Source organism: Meriones unguiculatus, chromosome 4 (genome assembly GCF_030254825.1).
Source record: "Meriones unguiculatus strain TT.TT164.6M chromosome 4, Bangor_MerUng_6.1, whole genome shotgun sequence".
Classification (NCBI taxonomy): domain Eukaryota; kingdom Metazoa; phylum Chordata; class Mammalia; order Rodentia; family Muridae; genus Meriones; species Meriones unguiculatus.
Window position 1 is genome coordinate 24,566,919 of NC_083352.1, and position 23,763 is coordinate 24,590,681.

General features: G+C 43.8%; 1 protein-coding gene and 1 long non-coding RNA gene across 4 annotated transcripts in view; one reads left to right on the forward strand and one right to left on the reverse strand.

Moving 5' to 3' along the window:
• Positions 1–4,171, reverse strand: part of Nrg1 (neuregulin 1) — a 1,043,775-nt gene extending 1,039,604 nt beyond the window's left edge. For all 3 annotated transcript variants that reach the window (XM_060381586.1, XM_060381585.1, XM_060381590.1), the window contains exon 1: positions 4,051–4,171. In XM_060381586.1, coding sequence (XP_060237569.1) covers positions 4,051–4,171 — 121 coding nt within the window. The remainder of the gene's footprint in view (positions 1–4,050) is intronic.
• Positions 4,118–23,763, forward strand: part of LOC132653604 (uncharacterized) — a 168,615-nt gene continuing 148,969 nt past the window's right edge. The window contains exon 1 of the long non-coding RNA XR_009591342.1: positions 4,118–4,250. This is a non-coding gene — a long non-coding RNA (uncharacterized LOC132653604). The remainder of the gene's footprint in view (positions 4,251–23,763) is intronic.

Here is a 23,763-nt window from a genome sequence, read left to right on the forward strand (position 1 = left end):
ATATAAGGCTAATCATAACATCCATTCAGTTTTGTTTTTTTCATATACTTTAAGCTTATTTTAAACAAGCCACAAGAACCTAAGAATTACTGAGCACTTAGGGCAGCTGAAGAGCTCTGGACATCTGGTCAGCATATAAATTGTCAGGGTTTTAAAATATGTTGCTTACAATTAAGAAAACCGACAGGAAGAAAACAAGTAGTAGTGAAGCAAAAGGGATTCCCTGAACGACAAATGGATTATCTCTGACAAGGGCAACAACCTGCCCCAAGCACAACTTCTGCTCTCATTTGCTGTAACTACAAAGGCCAGGGGAAGCCCAGCGCAGCATTTTATCCTCAGGGCTATTAAAGCTTTCCAGTCTTAGCTAATGCATAAAGACATGTAGTAAAACTTTTCCTAAATTCAGGGGGTTTAAGAACTCCCCCAAATGATGCAAAGTAGCCCCTACTGGCAGTAGAACACTCTTAACTCTAATATTTAAAAGCACTTTTAAAATATTTTTTTTTATTCTTAAAGAACTGTTCTCCTAAGTGACCTATTGGTTTCTTATTTTAATATAAACATAAATAAATACACATACAGTTTCTCTCCTGAACAGAAGGAAGTTGAATCTAATATAGATGTTTGACAGTGAGATTTATATGGCTAAAAACAGTCACAAATGTTTGGGAAATTAAATTTATATGTATATTCATAAAATACATGCAGCCAAGCAAAATCTGTTCCCATTTCTACTTCCCTAATACAGCTTTTATTAAGAATAATTTTCTTCAATGTTGACTGAAAAAAAAATATCCCTGCAGCATTTTGTTTTGTTTTCATAGCATTATAAGGTCAGTACACTTTATTAAACAGTGATTGGGGGCATTAGAAAGAGTAAGTGCCATTTATATATAAAAATATTTAATGAGCATGTTTATAATTTCCACATATAAAGAAATCCTTGCTCTCTATCATATGACACACAGACTTATATCGGCTTATAAAGCCACAATGTGCAAATCTGTATGACTCAGCCTAGATGGTGTTCAGCATCTGTATTGCCACTCCTCTTTGGAAATTAGTTTCTGCCTCATACCACCACAATGCTCTGAAAACCAAAAGCGTACCATATCAAACAGTAACTTCTTTCAATAACATAAACTTAATTGAAAAGCCAAATAGTTTGCATTGGGATGAAAATAAATTTCTAATTTTGTCTCAGTTCATTCAGTGAGAAAACAAAACAAAAAAACAAAAAAGAAAAAAAAAACAAAGACTGAGAAGAATTCAAACAATTGTCATAAACATGTAATTTAATCCAACTCTAGCTTGCAATTTCATGCTGTCTTCTAAACACACCAACAGTTTCTGTTTCAAAGGGTCTATCCCAGTATACATTTTTTTATGCAGACACTACTTAAGTGCTTATCGTAGATGCAGGAAGAGAGAGAGGAGAATCCGGGAACCTATTAGCTCAACCCTAGGGCCAATCTGTTGCCTGTGGAGTTTCTACCCTAGTAAGCAACTTGTAGGAGAAGGCACTGCAGCTGAGAGCATAAGATCTGGAAGCTGTCCCCCTGGGTGTGATATCACAAAATGACTTTGCTCTATTCTTTCCCCAGCCTGGCATCATGGATCAAGCCTGCACAGAACTGCCACACCCCCAGGGCCAGGGGACAGTGTCCTATTCTTAGATCTCACCATTATTCTTCCTAAAGTCTAACCAGGAAGTACATAGGCGGCTCGACCAGGAAAAATCAGCCCTTACTTTAGATATTTTCCACTTGTCTGTGTTCCTTTGCCTGATGGTTTCTGAGTGGCATTAACTGAGACGACCACAGCTGGGTGGACACACAAGTTTTCAAACACACACACACACACACACACACACACACACAAACACACACATTTTCCACCCAACATTCTAAGTATAGGTTACTGAACTCCCCTTATACAAAGTAGCTTGTGGGTAAAGATTAAAAAAAAAAAAAAAAAAAAAAAAAAAAACTTAGCAGGCTTCACTTAGTCCTTAGGTAAGCCTTCCATTGAGATGTCATAGGAAACCTACTTTAAATTACGTAACACTGAAATCACCAAACATATGACTGTAGAACTCTAGCAAAGTAACTTTATGTCTTATTAAACTTCCCGGTCCTATATAGGGAGAGTATCAGTTCACCCACTTCCTCTTAACAAGCCTTGATTTACAATTATGCATGCCCTTTGGCTGGCAAACAGAAGAGCGACACTATCCACACTCAATAAAGCATTTGCCTTAGAGGCACAAAATACCATAGGATTTCTCCAGGCAACATGGATTTTCCATGTCCAAATATGCTCTAAACGCATGGAAGGACATTGTCCCTGAGATCTGATGTTTGTGTCTAGTGAAAAGCTGTTACTAACAGCATCGCCAACCTAGGAACGCACCCACCATCCCAGGAGTCACTGCTAAATGCAATCCCCTCTGTGTTGATACCCCCAGGATGGAGAGTGGACTATGAGAAACTCATATGGCTTGGGGTAAAGTCAACACCCTTCTTGAATTACATATAATAAAACATGTGAAAGCTGAGCTACAGTGTGTGACTTAAAGGTTTTATTTCAGGTTCAGTAACAGAAGTGCCTAAGCTGCAGTGAAATGGTGTTGAGCTTTCATGTTCCCTAATAAGTCAGCTCCCAGCAAAGCATCCCTCAGGTTATTCAGTCACACCTATCACCCAGAGCTGGGGAATCCCAGCGTCATTCAGCTTTCTTCGGCATCCCTTGCAAGAGCCTCTGCCCAGAGTGGCAAGCCTAACAGGTCTCTGGCACCAAATACATTGTTAATATAAAGGAACAATGGCTGACCTTTGCTCTTGCCTGTCCTTAAAACCAACTCATGAGGTATTAATTAACTGCAGGACACAAGCCCCACAAATGGCAATCAGGAACTTACACTTGGTTGGGAATCACCAGACACACACTGAACACAACCGACGCACTTTGCACCGCAGGCACACAGAGTGTGGCATGACGCTGAATTTTGTGAAAATTCAATTAATCCAACCATCCATTAGACAAATATATTTAAAAAGAAAAGAAAAGAAAAGGAGCTATTATGCATGGTAGAGTGTGTGATGTGTAATCATACTAATTTACGGTTTGAGAAGGAATCCCCGCTATGTATGTGTTAGTGAGTGCACGGTGATCAGGAAATTATACAGATATTTAGGTCCTGAGGGTTATCTTATGAATGGCACAGATGCAGAAACGTAGTCCTATCTCACATACGTAATTAGACTCTCAGCTAACGTCCAAAAGCTGATCATCTGACACTCCTGAGTGAACACTCCTGGGTGGTGAAATGGGGAGAAAGTCCTGGAAATCGATGGCTAAACTTCTCACCTGAGAGTCTTTAAGGCCTAGATAAAAAGCGTCACTATTACATTCATCTGCTCTGGTTCCCAGACCGGGAGACACAGCCTCCAAAACAAAACACCGTGAACAAAATTCTCGACGGGATTTTCCCAAGAAAACTCACTCTGTGCTTTCACACAGTGGCTGCACATTCCACCTGTGCGTTTCAGGTTAGATAACCCCAAACTCTGCCCTTGTCCGCAGGGCATCAGCTTGCCCTTTCCTCCTTGGCATTCTCCACAAAAGGACCCAGACTGCTCAGGCCACATTCTGGATCGGAAGTGAAGGAAAGCCTCGGAGACCAAGCCTGGCTCATGATTTCTCTTCCAAAGAAGCCCCACACACGGGGACTGGCAAACAGCAGTTCCTAAGCACAGCAAGTTCAACAAACCAACACCTAAGAAAGCAGCAGGCACATTCCCGTTAAAAGGCATCAACTTAGCGAACCAAACCCTGAGGGAGTCAAAAGTTTCAGGCAGCCCAACTGCAGACCAAACTTGGGATTCCACCCAGAGCAAAAGCCCAGAGAGTCGAACACGTTGAGAAATCGCCCAGCCCGTGGCACCTGGGAGACCTCGCTCCTCTAGGACCACTGGGACCTGGAAGCCCGCAAAGGGGACCCCCCGGGGTCGCCCCCCGGGAGGGAGGGGGTGGCCAGGCACTTACCGCACCGCTTGCACAGCACCCGGCTGACCTCCTTCTTGAGGTTGCGGCCAGTCTCCAGTGGGGGGAACGAGGCTCGGAAGGCTGGCGGCACGCGGCCACTGCTGTTGGCATCGGGCTCCATGAAGAAGATGTACCTGCTGTCCTCCTTGAGCCGTCCGCAGGACGGGAAGGCTGGGTGGCCCCAGGCGTCCAGGCGCACGGTGAGCAAGGAGTCCTTCTTCAAGCCCCCGGCTTTCACCGCCCACACCTGGTGCACCTTCACCAGATAGGGCGCGGGGTCCACGGGCTGGTCGGTGCTGGGCGCGGGGGACCCGGGGGGCAGGGTCCAGCCGGCGACGGGCGGAGGGTCCTGTGAGGGCGGGGGGTCCTGGGCGGGCTGGCCCGGCGCCCCTGCCTCGCCCGCCGCCTTCCTGTCGAGTGCCCCCTGCTGCCGCCGCGGCGGGAGCACCTTTCCCTCGATCACCACCGCGGCGCGCCGGGCCAGCTCCTGCACCGAGCCCACGCTGGGCGGAGACGAGTAGCACACCGAGGTCCCCGCGGGAGCCACCCGCTCGGCCGCCGCCCCCGGAGCCTGGGCCGCGATCCCCAGCAGCAGCAGCAGCAGCAGCAGCGGCGGCAGCGGCGGCGGCGGCGGCGGCGGCGGCGGCGGCGGCGGCGGCGGCGGCGGCGGCGGCGGCGGCGGCGGCGGCGGCGGCGACCGCGGCACCGGAGGCGAGCGGCCGGCCGGCTGGGGCTGCCGAGCGCTGGGGCTGGTACCCAGCGGGCGGCGCAGGGCGCATCGCCATCTCATGGTGTGAGGAGCGCGCGCGGGCGCCTGTCGGTGCGGACTCTGCCTGGCTGGCTCCGGCTGCCTCGCCTTGCCTGCCCCCACTCCTGCCCTGACCCTCCTCCTTTTATTTATTTATTGGGGGGGGCGCGAGGGGTAGGAGAGTTGTTTGTGGGGGGGGAGGGAAGGGGAGATGGGTGGAACCACAAAATGGCAAACAGGCGAATTTAAAAAAAAAGAAAGAAAAAGGAAGAAAAGGCGAGGGGGGGGGGCTTTGCCACCGCCTCAGTTGCAGGAGTGACAGGTCCCCCACCACCACCCCGCGCTGCCGCCGCCGCCGCCGCGCCCCGAGCCCCGCTGTCGGGGATGCTGTCACCGGAGGAGGAGTAGAGGTGGAGGCGCCGCTCGGCGGGGAACGGTCCTTTGTGTGGTGGAGTGCTGCGGCGGCGGCTGCTGGGCTGAGGAAGCGGCGGGGACAGAGCCCTGGAGGCGGAGTTGCGTGCCTGGAAATCGCTGGGTGGCCGCGGCGACAGCGCCCCGCGCCTGGCCGGCCTGTTTACCTGTGCTGCAAACTCGCCCCGCGCTCTGCCCTTCCCGGAGCCCGGCTAGTTCGGCCCTCCCTTGGCTGGCTGTCGCCCTGACTGCTGCAATCGGAGGACCGGCGGGCTGCTCGGCTGCAGTCCGAGTGGGCTGCGGAGATGTGCTGGGGAGTGAGTGAGAGGTGATGCTTCAGTGAGCAGGGACCTGTTAGCTGCTGCGCTGGATGCCCAGACGTTAGGGAGGAGGCCAGGGTGGGACCCGGGACGGGGAGGGGGGGGTCCTCGGTTAAGAAAAGTTTGGGATGAGCTGGTCAGTTGGCAGTCAGAGGGGAGCGACATGTTCACGGAAGACAGGCAGCAATTAAAATAACAACTTTAAAACACGCCCCCTCTCCCTCCAGCGCACAGGCACCGTACACTTCGCGCGTGACGCCTCTCCCTATCCGTTCTTGTGTGACATTTCGGTCTCGCTGTTTCCTGCCTCTGCCTCTTCTGAAATACGTGGTTCGCCATGATTTCAGGACTTGTGTAATGCTCCTTCCTCGTAAAAGCATGGTTTAGTGAAGTGCTTGCTGCAGTAAGGCTGTTTATACTTGCTTCGTGGCACTTTCTTTAAAGATTTAAGTTTCCGTGGGTGCTGGAACCAAAGGTCCCAGGCACACCGTAGGTTGGGTATTACACCAGAGTGCGCTACCCCTCCCTAGCTCCGATACTGCCAGGCTTAAGGACCGACATCTAAAGCAAGCACTCATCACATCTCAGGCTTGTTGCTGTTTGTTTGTTTGTTTGTTTGTTTGTTTCCCAGCAATATCATGCAAGAAAAAAAAAAGACCATTTTAGAATGTTAAGATAAATTTTTGTTGGTTGGTTGGTTGGTTTTTCAAGACAGGGTTTTTTCTGTGTAGTCCTGGCTGGCCTGGAACTCACAGAGATCCCCCTGTCTCTTCCTCCAGAGTAATGGGATTAAGGATATGCACCGCCACAGCCCCGCTAAAATAATATTCCTTAAGTATGCCATTTTATGCATTTGGTGGCAGAATAAAGCTAAAGTCACTCACTGAGCAAGAGATGCAGGTTGTGAAAATGGAAGCTTTTGAAAACACCAAGATCTTCATAGCTCTGAGGTTCTACAAGTTGTCGTTTCTTTCCTTTATAACACACTAACTTTCATGCTTTTCTTTAGTTTTGTTTCCTTGTGCCTTGCTGGGCTCAGGACCCAGGGCCTCATGCATATTAGACAAGAGTTCCACCACTGAGCCACCCCCCCACCCCCAGCATTTTGTTTGATTTTTAATCACTTTTTATTTTAATACAGGGTCTTGCTGCTGAGACCCACTCAGCAGCCCGGTCAGGATTTGAGCATGCAGTAACCCTGCCCTGTCTAATCACCCCTAGTGGTCATAGGTTTATATTTTAAAACGTAAGAGATTTTATGTCATGAAGTCTTTGGTTATTAGCATCCCATAGTTGGCTACCAAACCATGGTTCCTTCTCTCAAAGTCCTGCTGAGAAGGAGAGGGTCTGGCTGCTCATTGTCTTCTAGGCCTGGTGATCCCTATCTTATACTCTGATGGAATGAATGAAGAAAACACGCTATATAGCAGCATAGTGGTGCTGGCTTCCAACATATGTTCTCTTGAATCCTGGCTTCCTATTTACTGAAAGTTCAGAATCCAGTTGCATTAACCTGTGTTCTTACTTCCAAGACTAGTACATGCAGAATTAAAACTACAGGGGAAGAAACCCATTGTAAGATGAAACTTAAGCCATCTTAATTTTTCTCTTTTCTAAACATGTATGTCTCAGAACAGTTAAAGCGACAAATGATTTGATACTTTCCCTTGTGGCTTGTTTTCCAAAGTACACAGAACAAACCCTAAGCTTCTTCTCTAGGTCTTGTAACTCAGCAAGGCTTATGAATGGAAATAGTGCCCAATAGCATTCTGCTGTAAAGGGTAAATACAGATGAGATTTTTTTTTAAGTTCAAAATCCAAACGTATTATTCTCCCCATATTGTTCTTAGGTCTAACCTCCTGCTTGTTTGACTCATTGTTTTTTGTTTCTTTGTTTGTTTTGTTGTTTTGGAGATTTTACACTTACGCACAACACTGCTCCACCTTTCAGCTTTCAAGCAATTATCCAGCACTGCATGGCAAACTACTTCCGAAACTGCTGGCCCAAAAAGTATCCAATTGCCTGGGATTGTGGTGGTTAGTAGAACCCTTAGCACAAGTGGTTCTTTGCTGGTGGTGGGGATTGGGGAGGGTGGCTAACCTTTAATGACCTCAGCCAAGATAGTTAACATCACAAAGAAGGCTGGAGAGATGGCTCAGCAGTTTCTTGGAGGACCTGAGTTCAAGGCCCAGCTCCCACCATGGCAGCTCACAACTAAGTGTCTTCAACTCCGTTTGCTGGGGATCTGATGCCCTCTTCTGTCCTTCATGGGCATCAGGCACACAAGTGATGCACTTCCGTCCATGCAGGAAAAACATCCATACACATGAAACAATAAATTAAAAGAAAAGAAAGCCAGTGGTGTTCTTCAACAGACAGCTGGGCTTATATAAGGAGGCCAAATATGTCCCAGAGAGTGAGAGGCCAGAAGCACCCAAGGTCTTCTGAAGCCAAAGCTCAGAATTACCACCGCATCTCCTCACCTGTCACCAGCACAAAGCCATCTCAGATTCCGGGAGTGGAGTTGCAGGCTACCTGTTCATGTTAGGAACTCAAATGTTTCACCGTTGGAAGGCAAAGAAACAAGAAGAAAGGAACATGGACTCTTTCTGCAATGACCCACCACTGATCTTATGCATCCTTTCTGATCCAGCTGTTTCATGGAGGCTTTTTAAAAATAACTACTAAAAATCTCTGAATGGCCATTTCCCACAATGCACTTTCATCTGCATCCAGTGTGTTCTGCACCTTCACTTGTGATTATATTGCTTTACGGAGCTTAGAAGTGTCAGGAGTTTTACACCCATTTCTTCACCTAGATCACATGTGTATTAGAAAGCAGGGGTCAACCGTCCACTATTCTCACTTTAACTCAGTGATGGACACATATTAAGCACTCAATAAATGCCAGCTAATTAGCCATGGACTCCCTTGGCAATGTGCTTACCTCACATTACCCCAACACTGTCAGAGAGAAATGAAATTCCTAGCAATAAAAACAACAATAAAATGTTAAAGCCCTGACTTACACAGTCATTAAATGCATAGATACCTCCTCTTGGTACTTTACAAAGCATTTTATCTATGATCAAACAAAAGCTGCCTCTCTGAAGAGGTGCTTTTAAAAAAAAATGCCTTTGCTGACTCCCACACCCCCCTCCTCTCTCTGCTAAGTGGAAAGGGATAATTTAGATGGATATTTTCAGTGCAAAGGTAGGCTGCCTTAGAATAGTTCAGCCTAGGATTGTTTGCACATGTATTGAATTTCAGTTCTTATATTGGAGTCCTCATTACCCAGGCACCACCCAAGGATGGGTGTTAACCCATTCTGACCTTTAAATAAAAAGAGGAATAATATTTCTAATATCAGTAGGCCTGGGGGAAAGCTGAAGAATTTGCATTTACATCAAGGTTTAGCAACACTGCTTACCTCTCACAGGGTAGAAAGTCTAGTTCTAGGAGAACTACTGTTAAGAAGCCACAGGAGATTCCTCGCCGGGTAAAGGCACTTGCTACCTAGGCTGATGACCATCTGAGTTAAATCCCGGGATGAACCTGGTGGAAGGACAGCACTGACTGCCTCAGGCTGTCCTCTGTCCCCAACCTGAGAGACTTGGTATGCGTGCCCCCTCCTCCCACACAGAATAAATGAATACAGGAAATTAAAAAGACCAAAAAAAAAAAAAACTGCTGTCAGAAATGTGAGATTAATGCTTATTGTCCACTGCGTAGCAAGGGTAAACCTACAGGCAACGTGATCATATAAGTAACCTAAATCCTTCACTATTTTTCTACCCGATTTTAATAAAGCAGTACAGATCACCTCCTTACTGGTGGGGCTGATAGAGATTATTCCACAGTTAAGGGGGTTTGGTTTCACCTTTGGAAAGCAAGAGTGCTGAGGCTTTAGCTTGTCTTTGGGTATCAAAGTTGGAAACAGAAGGAAAATAATGGGTCAGAGCAGTTGTTATAATGTTACTTGGAAAACTATCTGTTTGACAGGGAAAGAACCGACAGACAAAATTATATTGATGAATGTGAAGTATTCTTTTTGCTTAGCAAATCTGAAGAGGAGTTGGCAATTAGCTCCACAGTACAGCGGTGACCAGAAATGGCTTTCCATCCTTATCACTCTGTGCCCTATTAAGTGTTTCTAAATGGTGACTATACAAGGGGTAACAGGAAATCCACAGAGGCAACGGTATCTACTTTATCATCATTGACCGATAGCTTGCAGGAGAGCACATCTCCAGCCATAAATCATGAGACAACTAGACTTGCAGGACTTGGAGTCCTGGATTGTACTGCCTCAGAGAGGAGGTATGCATCCTTAACAGGCTGATCACAGCAAACCCATGGTCTGGGATGACTTAAACAAAGCACAGTGGCAACAAACCAGGCAAATATGAGCCCAGAGGGCACCTAGGAGCAGCAAGGTAGCAAGATGACACCCTGTACTGGATTAGCTAGAAAATTAACAAGAGTCACAAAAGACAATGCCGTGTCTGGGAGAATTGCCTCTTGTTCTTCGCGCTGCTAACTCTAACATTCTCGTCACCCCTATTACCCAGCCAATATCTTTATCCATTCATTTGTTCAATTATATTCTTTTGATAAATCCCTTATGAAAGCCTCATCCTTCCTTGAAAGGCCTGAAACTCTAGGGCCACTAAATCACTCACTTGAGATGACTAAAATCCTGTGGATTTCACATATTTGAAACCAGACTGCAAGAGAAAAGGAGAACGAAAGCAAGAGCTTCCTGTTGTTCTTCCATGATACACAGCATCCTACAACTTTGTAGCAAGTGTGAAAGATGACTTCTTTTTTTTAAATTTTTATATTTTATTCACAATTTATTAATTATATATCCTGATTGAAGCCTCCTCGCTCAACTTCCCCAGTCCCACCCTCCGTTCCTCTTTCCCTCATCTTCTTCCCCTAGTCCACTGAAAGGAGGAGTTTTCTGCTATTGCCATCTGCCCATAGCTTGTTAAGTCTCACCAGGACTACTTGGATCCTCTTTTTCCATGGCCTGGCAAGGAACGAGGGATGAGTGCTCAGAGAGCAGCCAACTGAGTTCATGATAGAAGTATCCCCTGATCCCCTCACTCAGAGATCCACATGGAGACTGAGCGAAAGATGACTTCTTTAACCTGTAAACCCAACAGTCTCTACCCAGTTTAGAGATGACTAACCCCCTGAAAGGCTTATGTATGAAGACTTGACTCCTAGCTAGCCACTCTCTTTAGAGAGGTCCTGAAACTTCAGGTAGTGGATCCTAGCTGGAGGTAGGACACTGGGGGTGGGTTTTAGGGAATCCATCTCCTTTTCACTTTTGTCCTGTCTGATATAAATTGAGTTATGAATCCCAGGATCTTTGGACTGAAATCTTTGAAATGGTGAGCCAAGAGAGAGGTGAGCAGTCATTGAATATTTACATTGACAATACAGTTTATGAATGGAATTGTCATATGTCTGTTATGGTGATTACCTTTCACCTCTATAATTCTGCAGGAATCTTCCCTGAGCCTGTTTCACTGCTTATTAGTTTACTTATTAATTGATTATGAGTGAGTTAGTTTATTAGCTTGCTTTTTTGAAACAGGGTCTTCATAGTTCATGCTGGCCTAGAACTACTTATGTAAACCTAGGTTGGCATGGAGCTCAGAATCCTCCTGCCTCCCCATCCTGAGTGATGAGGTTATAAGCATGAGCCACCACACACAGCAATATTTACTATTAAGCACAATTCTTGCTTTATTCCACAGGATGCTTAATAGAATTAAATTAACTTAATATATATGAATATTTTGTAGGGGCAACAGCGTTTTTATATAAAATACAATCTAGGAAAATGGTAATTTTCCCTCAGCATTCTTCCTAGTCTATAGTGAGAGAGGCACAATTTGGAAATCGTCTTCAACTTGGTCTCATAAGGTCTGTTTAAATGTTTTTATTGCTGGAAGCTCATTTCTTCCTAGAGATGCTTATTCAATTATTACACATATTTAGCTAATTGGAAATACTTTTCTGTAACAAGCTATATGATACTCATTAAAGGTCTGATCATAAAATTCAAATCATGGTTCTGTTGTGTGCCAGCATTGTGTTGTTATGTTTTAGACCTAGCCAGCCATGATCACTGCTCTGGTTCTGACACTGGTCTTCCCCATGTATTTGCTGGATTAATGATCTTTGGAAGGAATGGTGTTGAATTCATTCTTATGCTGCTGTTATTATTGTGCATGTATATATAAAGATATAAAACTGCTTCCTGACCAAGCGAGTAAAGACCTAAGGAGGAAACTGATGAGAAAGATGGAAAATGAAGAACAGAAGGGAAGTTCAAAGTACGTGCTCATTCTTGGAAGAAGACTATGAGTTCAGGTCACTTTTTAAAAATTCCCTTTACATCTCGATCATAGCTCCTTACCTCCTCTTCTCCCAGTCCCACCCTTCTCTCTTCCTCCTATCCCCTTCCCCTAAAACTCAGCAAAGGGGAGCATCTCCCCAACCCATCCCAGAACATCAAGTCATATCAGGACTGAGGGAATTCTCTTCCACTGAGGCTGGGCAAGACAGCCCTGTCAGGGGGAAGTGACTCAAAATCAGGCAACAGAGTCCATGGTCAGAGACAGCCCTAGCTAAGGAACCCACATGAAGACTAAGCTGTCTATCAACTATGTATGTGTAGAGGGCCTAGGTCCAGTCCATGTATGGTCCTTGGTTGGTACTTCAGTTTCCATGTGCCTCCCAACTCCCCACTGGGTCCAGGTTAGTTGACTCTGTTGGTCTTCTTGTGGAGTTCCTGCTCCTTCCAGTTCCTTCAATTCTTTTTTTTTTTACATGAATTTGTTTATTGATATATCTCATTATTTTGCTAGTGTACAGAAATCAACAAAAGACTTGCTAAAAACCAATTTCTTTTTTTTTTCAATGCAGTTTATTCAGGAACTTTGAACAATCATCTGACCCTGGGTAAAGCCAGCCCACTTTAAATAGCCTCTGGGTAGCCAACCTCAGCATGCCACCTGGGCAATGCAGATAGGTCCACATACATGGAAGCAAGCCAGATCCTTGCCTCTGAGAAAAAGGTATCGGACGGGTCTGATGCTCTTTGGGTGGATGACACCTAAATGAACATCAGTACAAATTCCCAATTTATTTCTAATATCAGAGATCAGACCTCTACTCTTGCCTGATGCGTCTAAAACAAAAAGGGGGAACTGTAGAGAGCTGCGTAATGCCGCACCTTAAAGATGGAGCTGGTTTCCACCTTCCACCTTCCCGATGGTGAGTGCTCTCTGTCACGAACAACTCCACAGTTCCTTCAATTCTTCCCCTGACTTTTTTTTTTTAACAAGGCTCCTCAAGCTCTTCCCAATGATTGGCTGAGGGTCCCTGCATTTGTTTCCATCAGCTGCTGGGTGGAGCCTCTCAGCAAAGCAGAGTGTCACTAATAGTGTCAGATGTTGGCTCTCTCCCATGGGGTATGTCCCAGGTTGGACCAGGCACTGGTGGGACATTCCCTCACTCTCTGCTCTAACTTTGTCCCTGCACATCTTGGGAATTTTGAGTTGAAGTTTTTGTGGGGTTTGGTTTTGTTTATGTTTTGTCTGATTTGGTTTGTTTTTTTTGTTGTTGTTTTGTTTGTTTTTTGTTTGTATGTTTGTTTGTTTTTTGAGACAGGGTTTTTCTGTGTAACCCTGGCTGTCCTGGACTTGTTTTATAGACCAGGAAGGCCTCAAACTCACAGTGATCCATCTGCCTCTGCCTCCCTGAGTGCTGGGATTAAAGGTGTTGCCTCCATGTTTGGCTGAATCTGGCTATTTTGAAGAACACTGGGGGAGCATAAATATACAGATAATGAACGTTGCTGTAAAACTCAGGTAAAGATGGAAATCAGCCTACTGGATGACTGCTTTCCAATTGCAGTTTGAGGAACACTGCATGTGTCTCTTGGGACATCACTGAAATGGGGACTTTACCACATTCATTAGTAATACGGAGGATCTGTGTCCACCTGGCATTGTCCCTTCAGAAAGACAACAGAAGAGTTGGGGATGCAGTTCAACCCACTATTGCCTCTCTGGTGGGAATCACTAGCTGTTGCCAAGGTACACTTGGCAAGAGCTGGCAGGGAATGTGGACTTCAAGCTAAGACCCTGCGGTTACTCTCATGAAAACTAACAAAAGCACACCCTCCTTGACACCCTCTTCAACGTAGAGTTTGTGAATATCAATGGCAGTGTAATATACTTAACTAATAGGGCATGATACTTAGAGGTAGAGAAAGAGCATTGCTATTGTCAGTCCCTTTGCAGTGGCTAAAAACCATACTATGCTTGTCACTTTTCCTTGAACGCATGCCTTTACTATGCTTTAGTCCCGAGCACTGCCCGTAGATAGCATCCAATGTAATAGATTTGACACTTAGCAAGGTTCTACACACATTATACCTATTTCCCCACAAAACTGACTTTTCAATCACTCTTCCACTGACACTCAAGAGTTATGAATATCCATCTGATTTACTTCTAGGAACAGCTCTATAAACCTTACTGTTATTACTTTGAATTTCACCAAAGTTGAACAAAGAAAGGGAGTGACGACTAAGCCTATTTTAGAATCCCTCTATCCTAGTGGTATTTATTTGATGGTCTTAAAGTTCTATAAGGATCCTCAGAAATTAATAAAAACTTAGGGAAAAAACTTGTAATAAAATAAATGACTGTATTTACCATAAAATCTTCTCTAACCCCTTACAGTAAATCCAACCTTCCTGAGTCCAAGGAAAGGGAGAAAGGAGATCATGAATCATGAGTCCCAAAGGTAGAATCCTGACACTCAGGTTTTGACAGTTTGACAATTTTCTGATTATGTTGCCATGGAAGTGCTCAACATCATCCCTTCCTTGAAAGTGCTGGGATATAGATGGCACTTGAAGCCATGGAGAGAAAACAAATAGATTTTTAGAGCTCAGGCAGAATTTCTATCCATCCCATGTCACTCATCTCTTTCCATGAGTTTGATACTTCAGTGTGTAGGTTGGTTTGCCTTTTGTTTTATTATAGATTCTTCTGCATCTGATCTACATACGCTGTCACTGCTTTGAACTCCTTAACATAAACAGAACTGTGTGAAATACCTATCTACTTCACGCTGACTATTCTGAAAGTCAGTCAGTGATATAACACATTTTACTGTATCAAGATATTTTACTATATCAAGAAGAACATTGGTGTGCCAGCGCCTTAAAATCAAGTATATGTAATAGACAAAGTCAACATGGGAAATAGCAATTCCATCCCTGTGGGTAAATTCCACAGCAGTTTTGACTCTCTTTCTTCATGAACATAGGCACTTTATTTTCTGCCCCAACATAGGATACCATTATAACATGTCATGAACATGTTTCTCTATTACCTCACATTTCCAACCATACAGATATACATACAATGCTGGTAGAAAGGTTGGTGAATACTTCATGGTTAAGAGTGTTTAAGAAAAGCAGCTGGGGGAGTTGATTGGCTTTCTGAAGGTTATCCTGCTGCCTCTGTATGGATGGACGTCGAAACTCACACTCAGGCTCCCCAGATCAGTGATTTACACATGACTAGATAAACTCTCACACACACACACACACACACACACACACACACACACACACACACACCTACTTATCCCCCTCCAAACAGATCCCACAACAGACCAATGTAACAATTGCACCATTGTCCTCTTTGGTGAACTAGGGAGTTTGTTTTTTTTGTTTTTGCTTTGTTTGTTAGTTTTGTTTTTATTAATTTATTTTTTTATTAATTACAATTTATTCACTTTGTATCCCAGCTGTAGTCCGCTCCCTTGTCCCCTCCTAACCCCACCCTCCCTCTCTCTTCTCCTCCCCTGTCCCTCCCCCAGTTTTATTTGTTTTTAAAGGAGGTTGCTAACAGGTTTATGGATGAGGAGTTACTTAAAGGGACCAGAGATAACACAAAAGCAATGTCATCTCCAGAGCGCCCTCTCCAATATGAGTGATAACTCCCACAACCCTGCAACCCTGGAGTGTTCTAAGCTTGCTTGCACCTGCATAGTCTAGATATCTTCTGTTGTGTGGCTAGCCAGAGTCTCCACCCCCTATCAACTGTTTACTCTCCATTATACTGTTTTATACTCTCAAGAATCTTACAAGCTTTTGTTCTCCTGTGACTTTTTTCTTTAACCACCACCATGGAGGAAATGTTAAAGTCCAATTTGGAGAAGCATGCAGTACAGCAGAAATTCTGTTATCTTTTCCTAAAATGGATGAGGTGTCTCCTGCAACGCTGATGTCTTTTCTTTCCCCACTAACCTACATGGTGCTTTCTAGTGAAATCTAGCCATCATGGAGGGAGTTCCCTGATAAATTCAAAGAGTTAACCCTAATCCTAACCCTAACCCTAACCCTAACCCTATTTCCTGCAATCACATTGTGTGGTGTCTTTAGCATTAGGGTTTTACCATCTAGTCATGATGAGCAACCAAGAGAAACGGCAACAAATTGCATTGTTTTGTGTGCCTCTGGAGGCTCTGTCTAATCACTTGAGGGAAAGTAACACACATTTGGCAGTTATGATTTTCATTTACAAAACCATGTCTTTGTAAACACGTGTTTTAATATTGGTAATAGTTTGATCCAAACAGACTGAGACCAAAACATTAATATTTCAGAGAAGGAAGGAATGCATCAACCCCTTAGCCTCAGAATACAACCTGTTCAGCAATAAATTAAAATCTAAATCAGCACTTCATCTTACACCCAATTCTAAGCTTCCCTGACGTTCTAATTCAGGGCTGAGCTGGTGAGAAGAGTGAGGTATTTTCCTTCCTCTTTTCTTCTCTTTTGTGTCCTTGCTCTTTGGGCATTTCCTGGACAGGGTAGAGAACGAGGAAATAAAGGGGAAGGTACAGTTATTTAGAGCCATGGGTGAGGATTAAGTTACTCTGAAATTTAGATGTTCTTGATTAATAATACCTGACCACCAGTGAGCTATGTTGGTTAGACGTCCAAACACTAGCACCTCTGTAAGAAACACAATGTTTCATGAGGCACTTCACAAATACTCTACACTATATGGTTTCTGGTGTTGGTTTACACCCTGAAATTCTCCCTTAATGGTAGCTCTCCTCCCGTAACAACCTGTTCCTATGGTTTTCTCTGGCTCCAGCAAGATGCTTTTGGGGGGTAAGGTACGTTGAAGTTAACATCAACCTTTCATGGCCTTCTCTTAAGCCATCACCAACTCAGACACCCACTCCAGGCCAAATGGAAAAGGCAGGCTTGCCCCTGGATGCCTGCTTATTCTGCTCTGTCATCATGGCTGCCTCAGCCTTCAGAATTCTTCAGAGAATGCTGCAGTCTTCAATTCAAGCATGCCTCAAACATCACAGAGTATGTGTGTGCCCTCTTGAGATCCTTCTAACCATTTTATACTCCTTGGCAGCCCCAGCAAAGGCATAATGAAGTATGTTTTCTAGCAGCTGTTTCTGTAGCTGAAGACAGGAATGCTAAATTCTTTTTCAAAGTACCCTCACTAAGTCCTTGTGATCCAGGGGAAATCAAGATTCCCCCTTTGGGGTTCCTAGTTTCGTTAATAAAAGGACTTAAGGATGGACTGAAACGGAAGCACAGGGACAATTTCACTATCATTTTAAAGGCAAACCTCAGGGAGGGAAGCGGTAAAACATGAACAGCTTCCTGAAGGCCGAGAATTGAGCAGAGAAGGAAAATAGGCCATGCCATTTAAGCTGCCATGGAGCTCACACCGTGGACAAGCAGCCACAGGGCAGGCAAGAAAGCATTAGAGAAAGGGTAAGGGAATCTAAAATGCTGGGATAGGGGAAGCCCGCAGGGCTGATGAAGGCATGCTTAGAAAATGTACAGAAAGAGGAAAGGGGAAAGTTACACTCAGAACAACAAGCAAACTTATGACCCAAGCAGGTTCAGACTGTCGACTTCTGTTCCAGGTGTGGTGATTCTGAGAAGGTAAAGTGTGATACCTTAGTCAAAGGGCTAGTTATTCTGCCTATATCTTTAGCATGGCTTAAGGTGAGCCAACCATCCTAGAGATGGTCTCAGCCATCCTTCCTAGGGGTTGATCTAGCTGTATTGGAATGCTAGGTCTTCACCTGGGCAAAAGACTTCCCTTAGTGCTTCTCTGCTGCTCCTCTAACATCAGCAGTCACATAGAAATCCAGGTATGGCCATGTGCACACGTAGAAATCCAGCACCATAGCTGACAAGGAGATACATGGAAATTCACCCAATCACCCCAGATGCGCACCAACAACAGACCAAAGCATGATATGCCCAACTTGGTGAAACGAATGAGCTTATTGGGGTTTCTGGCAAAGCACAAGTGAAGGGTGACCCTCCAACAGCTGCATCACTACAGAGTCCCATCCCATCATGGATGACAACCTCATGGAAGCTGCATCACAGACTCCTGCTCTTAATCAACCTTTTATTTCTATCTATAACCTATCATCTCCCAAGATCAACTGCACCCGGTCAAGAAGGGTCATAGCTATAATTCCAGGGGACGGTCTCCTGTCTCTCCCTAGACTTGGCTACCAATGTGAAGACTTGCTCCATCACTAAGGGGGCAAAACCCAAGATGGTATCTTATGTTGACCAAGGGAAAAGCACTCTCCAACACCATCCTAGGTTCAGTAGGAAAATATGTCTTCAGTAGGAATAAGGTGAAGTGTGGTAGCACAAGGCATGACATTTCTTCTTTGGCCTCCACACGCATGTGCTGTGTACACAGCCACACATGTACTACACCACATGTTCTTCAAAGCCAGCTCGAGAAAGCCTTTTAACATACAGAAAGGAAAACATCTGGAACATATTCCCAGTAATATGGTTCCTTGATTGTAGGCTTCACCTTTTCCTGAAAGTTGAATAGTACTTTCCATAATGGCTGTGATAAGTCAGCCTCCCACTATGAGTTTCCTCACCAGAATTTGTTATGTTTTGTCTTTGTTGATAGTTGTAGAGACATCTGCATTCTCACCTTTACTGCAACCCAATTCACATTAGGCAAGATACGGATTCAACCCATGTGACCATTTAGAAATGAAAGGATACAGAGGTGTTACATAAATAATGAAGCACCTAAAACCACAAAAAGGATAAAATCTTCGTCTGTTTCTGCTATTGTTTCCTGCAGAAATGTGAACAAACATCTCTCACATCTATCCACCTACCACAGATTAAAGTGACAATTCCACCTGAGATTAGCTTGGTGTACTGGTGAAATTATTATGAAAACTGACGGGAGATCAGGTAAAGGATTAAGTAAGGGAAGGATTATCTGTAGGAACAACTTGGCTACCACTGTGATGATTTGCTCCATCTAGTCCTCATCCCAATGGGCCAAAGAAGCTCACCTCAGAATGCATGTTGGCTAATGAATGCTGAATTTTTGAAGATACCTGCACAATTTCTGGGGAAGAATCTTGTAAATCTTGTAAGTATCAGGAAAGTAAAAGAAGCTTACAAACTTTGTTTATTCCTGAGTTTTATAAGCCTCCCTCCTCTTTCCTCAAGAGAATATTTCTATTTGGAAGAAATAGGTATGTAACAGGTGAGCCTAAAGGACATTATATGTAAGAAAACAAGGCAGACACAAGACAAAGACATTGTGGTCTCACTCATCTATGCAATTTTCAAAACTGGATCTAACAGATGTTCCAAGTACAACAATGGTTACCAAAGAGTCTGAGGTAGGGTAGGATTGTAGTGAAGACAGACAGTGGATTCAAATTGTCTATTAGAAGAAAAATGTTTTGATATTATGTCGTATAGTAAAGTAGCTATAGTAAATAACATTGCAGTGTAGATTTCAAAGTAACTAGAAAAGAGGATTTTGAATTTTCTCATCAGAAAATAACACTGAATGTTATAGATGATAGATACGTTAATCATGCTTATTCTTACCATAACACTATATATATGTGAATCAAAATATCACACCGTACCTCAGAAACACAAACACAATTGTGGGACAATTCAAAACAAAACAAAAACAAAAATGTCTCATATAGAGGTATACTTCCATTTATCTACGAGAAAGTTAGTCTATAAAAAATAAACGTGGGGAAAATATCAGAACAACGAGGTTTTTTGTATTAAAGACATAGATGAAAAGTAGAAATGACTAAAACTGGGGTTAATAACTGGGTGTCCTTTGCTATGTTACTATGACAATCCAATTGTAATTATTCTAGAATGTTCAAAAACGGTCAAATTTTAATAGATGTGTTCTCTTCATTAAGTTAAATTAGCATACTATTTTTCAATTTTCCCCGTCAATAGGTGAAAGTTTTTTATTATTGTTCTGTAATTTTGAAAAACTGAATGGAAAAGCCTCAACCCTACACAAGGAATGACAGGCAACTAAGGAAAGCTGGTAGTGGAAGATGTTTTTCCAAGGGAAGAGCACACCAATCAATTGTTCAGTGCCAGGAAGTCAGCCCTAGAAACATACATACAAGTAACATTATATAGACTAAACAGGTTATACATGCCTGCAGTAAGAATTACTGAGAAAGAGAGGCCATGAATTTGAAGGTAAATAGAGAAGGGTATATGGGATCTTTGGAAAGAGTAAAAGGAAGGGGAAAGGTTGTAATTATATTATAATCTCAAAATTAATATATATATTATTAGGAAACTAAGATAGGAAGATCATAAGTTCAAGGACAACCTGAGATCAAACATTTAACTACAATTATTACATTATCACTTCTTTTATAAAGGAAAATTAATTGGAGCTGGCTTACAGTTCAGAAGTTTAGTCTATTATCATCATGTCAGGAGGCATGGTGGCAGGCAGGCAGACATGGTGCTGGAGAGGTAGCTGAGAGTTGTACATCTGGATCTGTAGGAAGCAGGAAGTGACATGCCACACTAGCCACACTTGAGCTTCTGAGACTCAAAGCACTGCCCTTACTAACACACCTCCTCCAACAAAACCACACCTTCTCCAAAGCCTGATAGTGCCATTCCTTATGGGCCTATGGGAGCCATTTTTATTCAAACCACCACATTCCATTCCCTGACCACCATAGGCTTATAGCTATAACACAATGAAAAATGCATTTAGTCCAACTTCAGAAGTCCTTAGACTCTAGAATAGTCTCAAACTTGTTTAAAAGTCCAAAGTTCAAAGTCTTTTCTGAGATTTACCATTAGGAGCATTATCAAATTTTTTTTTAATTTTATTTTTCTTTTTAGTTACATTTTGTTAACATTTAGTTACATTTTGTGTCCTAGCTATATCCCACTCCCTCATTCTCTCCCCAACCCCACACTCCCTCTCTGGTCTCCTCCCTGCCCCTGTCCAAGTCCACTGATAGGGGAGGACCTCCTCCCCTTTCATTTGACCCTGTTTTATCAGGTATCTTCAGGGCTGGCTGCAAAGTCAGTCCTCCTCTGTGGCCTAATAGGATTGCTCCTCCCCTGGGGGGGAGGTGTCAAAGAGCCTGCCCTTGAGATCCTGTTAGAAATAGTCCTTGTTCCCCTTACTTTGGAAAACTACTTGGTTACTGAGCTACCACGGGCCACATCCGAGCAGAAGTTCTATGTTATATCCATTGATGGTCCTTGGTTGAGTGTCAGTCTCAGAAAAGACCCTGTGCCCAGATATATTTGGTCCTTGTAGAGCTCCTATCCTTTCCATATCATACAAACTCCCCTTCTTTTTATGATTCCCTGCACTCTGCCAAGGGTTTGGTTATGAGTCTTAATATCTGCTTTGAAACACTGCTAGGTAGAGTCTTTCAGATGCCTTCTGCGGTAGACTCCTGTCAGACGTTCAATGCACATCCCATTTGTCTTTCTAAATGAGGATTGATCATCTTCACCCGTGTCTGCTTTCTTGATTATCTTCTTTAGGTGTGTAGATTTCATTATGTTTATTATATCTTGTAGGTCTATATAAGCAAGTATATACCATGTTGGTCTTTCTCCTTCTGGGATACTTCACTCAGAATGATCTTTTCTAGATCCCACCACTTGCCTGCAAATTTCATGATTTCCTCCTTTTTGATTGCTGAGTAGTATTCCATTGTGTAAAAATACCACAATTTCTGTATCCATTCCTCCGTTGATGGACATCTGAGTTGTTTCCAGGTTCTGACTATTACAAATAAAGCTGCTACAAACATGGTTGAGCAAATGTCCTTGTTGTGTACTTGGAGATAACCTAGAACTCCTGCACAGATGTAGCCCATGGCAGTTCAGTGTCCAAGTGGGTTACATAGTAATGGGAAGAGGGACTGCCTCCGACACAATCTGATAGGCCTGCTCTTTGATCACCTCCCCCTGAGGGGGGAGCAGCCTTACCAGGCCACAGAAGATGACAATGCAGCCACTTCTGCTGAGAACTGATATACTAAGATCAGAAAGAAGGAGAGGAGGACCTCCCCTATCAGTGGACTTGGGGAGGGGCATGCATGCAGAAAGGAGAGGGAGGGTGGGATCAGGAGGGGAGGAGGGAGGGGCTTATGGGGGATACAAAATAAATAAAGTGTAATTAATAAAAGTTAAATAAAAAATTTTTTAAAAAGTCCCATAGCCTTGCTGTTCCAATACTGTGAAATGACCAAAATTCTAAGTCTCCCAACTGTGAGTTCCTGTTAACTCAAAAACACAGATTTATGCTTCCAATATGCTATGACATGGAATAAGCATTCGTAATCTGAAAGGCAGGGACAGAGGAACTACTGGTCCAAATGAGAGCGAAGCAAAGCAGAGCAAATACCAAGTCTTTCAGCTCCATGTTTGGCGTTTGCTTCAGTGGCATCATTTGGGATCCAAGGGATGTTAGGAGGCCTGTTTCTTGCTCTGCTGCCAGCACTATCTGTGACTGCTTATGCCATCTCAATCTGTTGCCTATAGCTTTCATTAGCAAATAGCCCATGTTTTTGGGGCTTCTCTAATCTCCTGAGATCCACATGGCAGTTTAGGCTTCACCCTCACAGCTGCAATAGCCAATGTAGGAGCTCAGAGCAGGAAAGCTGACACCTCTACATAGTGCCTTGGCCACCTTACTTCTGCCTTTCACAGGCCTACAAACCTGAGCCACAAATTCTGCTTCCAGCTTGAGATGTAGCCAGGCTTGCTAGGACCACGGTGGAAGCTGTTTCCGTATGTCTCCATGGCTGAATATGGGAAAACTTGTTTTAGGCAGCTCTTTAGGAGAGCCATATGGGTGGAAGGTGGGAGGTTATTCCAACCAATAGCACCCTTTCAATTTATCACTTTGAATAAGCCAAGGCACTTTGATGGATATGTGGTGCCCTGCCTCCAGGGCAGCTTTTCTATTGTTCCAGTGAAAAGTGTGGGGTTACTAATCTCTTTAACAGCCACTTTGTCAGTATTTGTCCTGTCCACAGTGTTGGCTGGGTTCATGATCTTTTTCTTACCAAACTTAACATTTTTCATCTTTCCATTCAATGTTCTTGTTTTTTTCTTCTGCTTTCTCTTCTTCTTCCTCTCTGTAAGTCTGGGTAAATGCAGCGAGCAATAACCATGTCACCACCTGAAAGCTATGCTATCCTGACTCTCCCTCTAACAAACAGGTCGGTTACTTTTGAATGCAGCCTCACTTAAAATTTCAGGACCTGGATTTAACAGTAAGATTCTTTGCAGAATGTTAACAATAATATCCTCTAGTTCCTGGTAGAGTCTTTGTTCCGCTTTGAAACCTTGTTGAATTCAGTCTTTACTGTTTTCTTTCTATGGGCCTTGTTTTCTATTCTCCCATCAGCATGACCCATTAAGCTCTTCACAGCATTCTGAAACTTCTCTAGCTATAAACCCATTCCAAAGGTGCACAAACAGTATGGTCAGTTTGTCATAGCAATGACTCCCTCTGTATTAGTTACTTCTTACATTATCATGACCAAGAAATTAAAAGAGTTTTATTTTGTCTTAGGTTTTTGAAGGAATACAACCAGTATGGTGTGAAATACGTAGTGGCAGGTACCTCTATGGAAGGAGAAGCCTGAGGCAGCTTCTGCCTCATATCCCAAGAGACAAGGAAGCAGAGAATGACTAGGAAGCAACACCCCACTGTAAGTAAACCCCAAGGTCCATCCCTGGAAATCCTTTTTTCTTTTTTCCAGGTAGCCCTACCTCTTAGAAGCTACCCAACTTCCCAAACATCATCAATCGCCAGGGA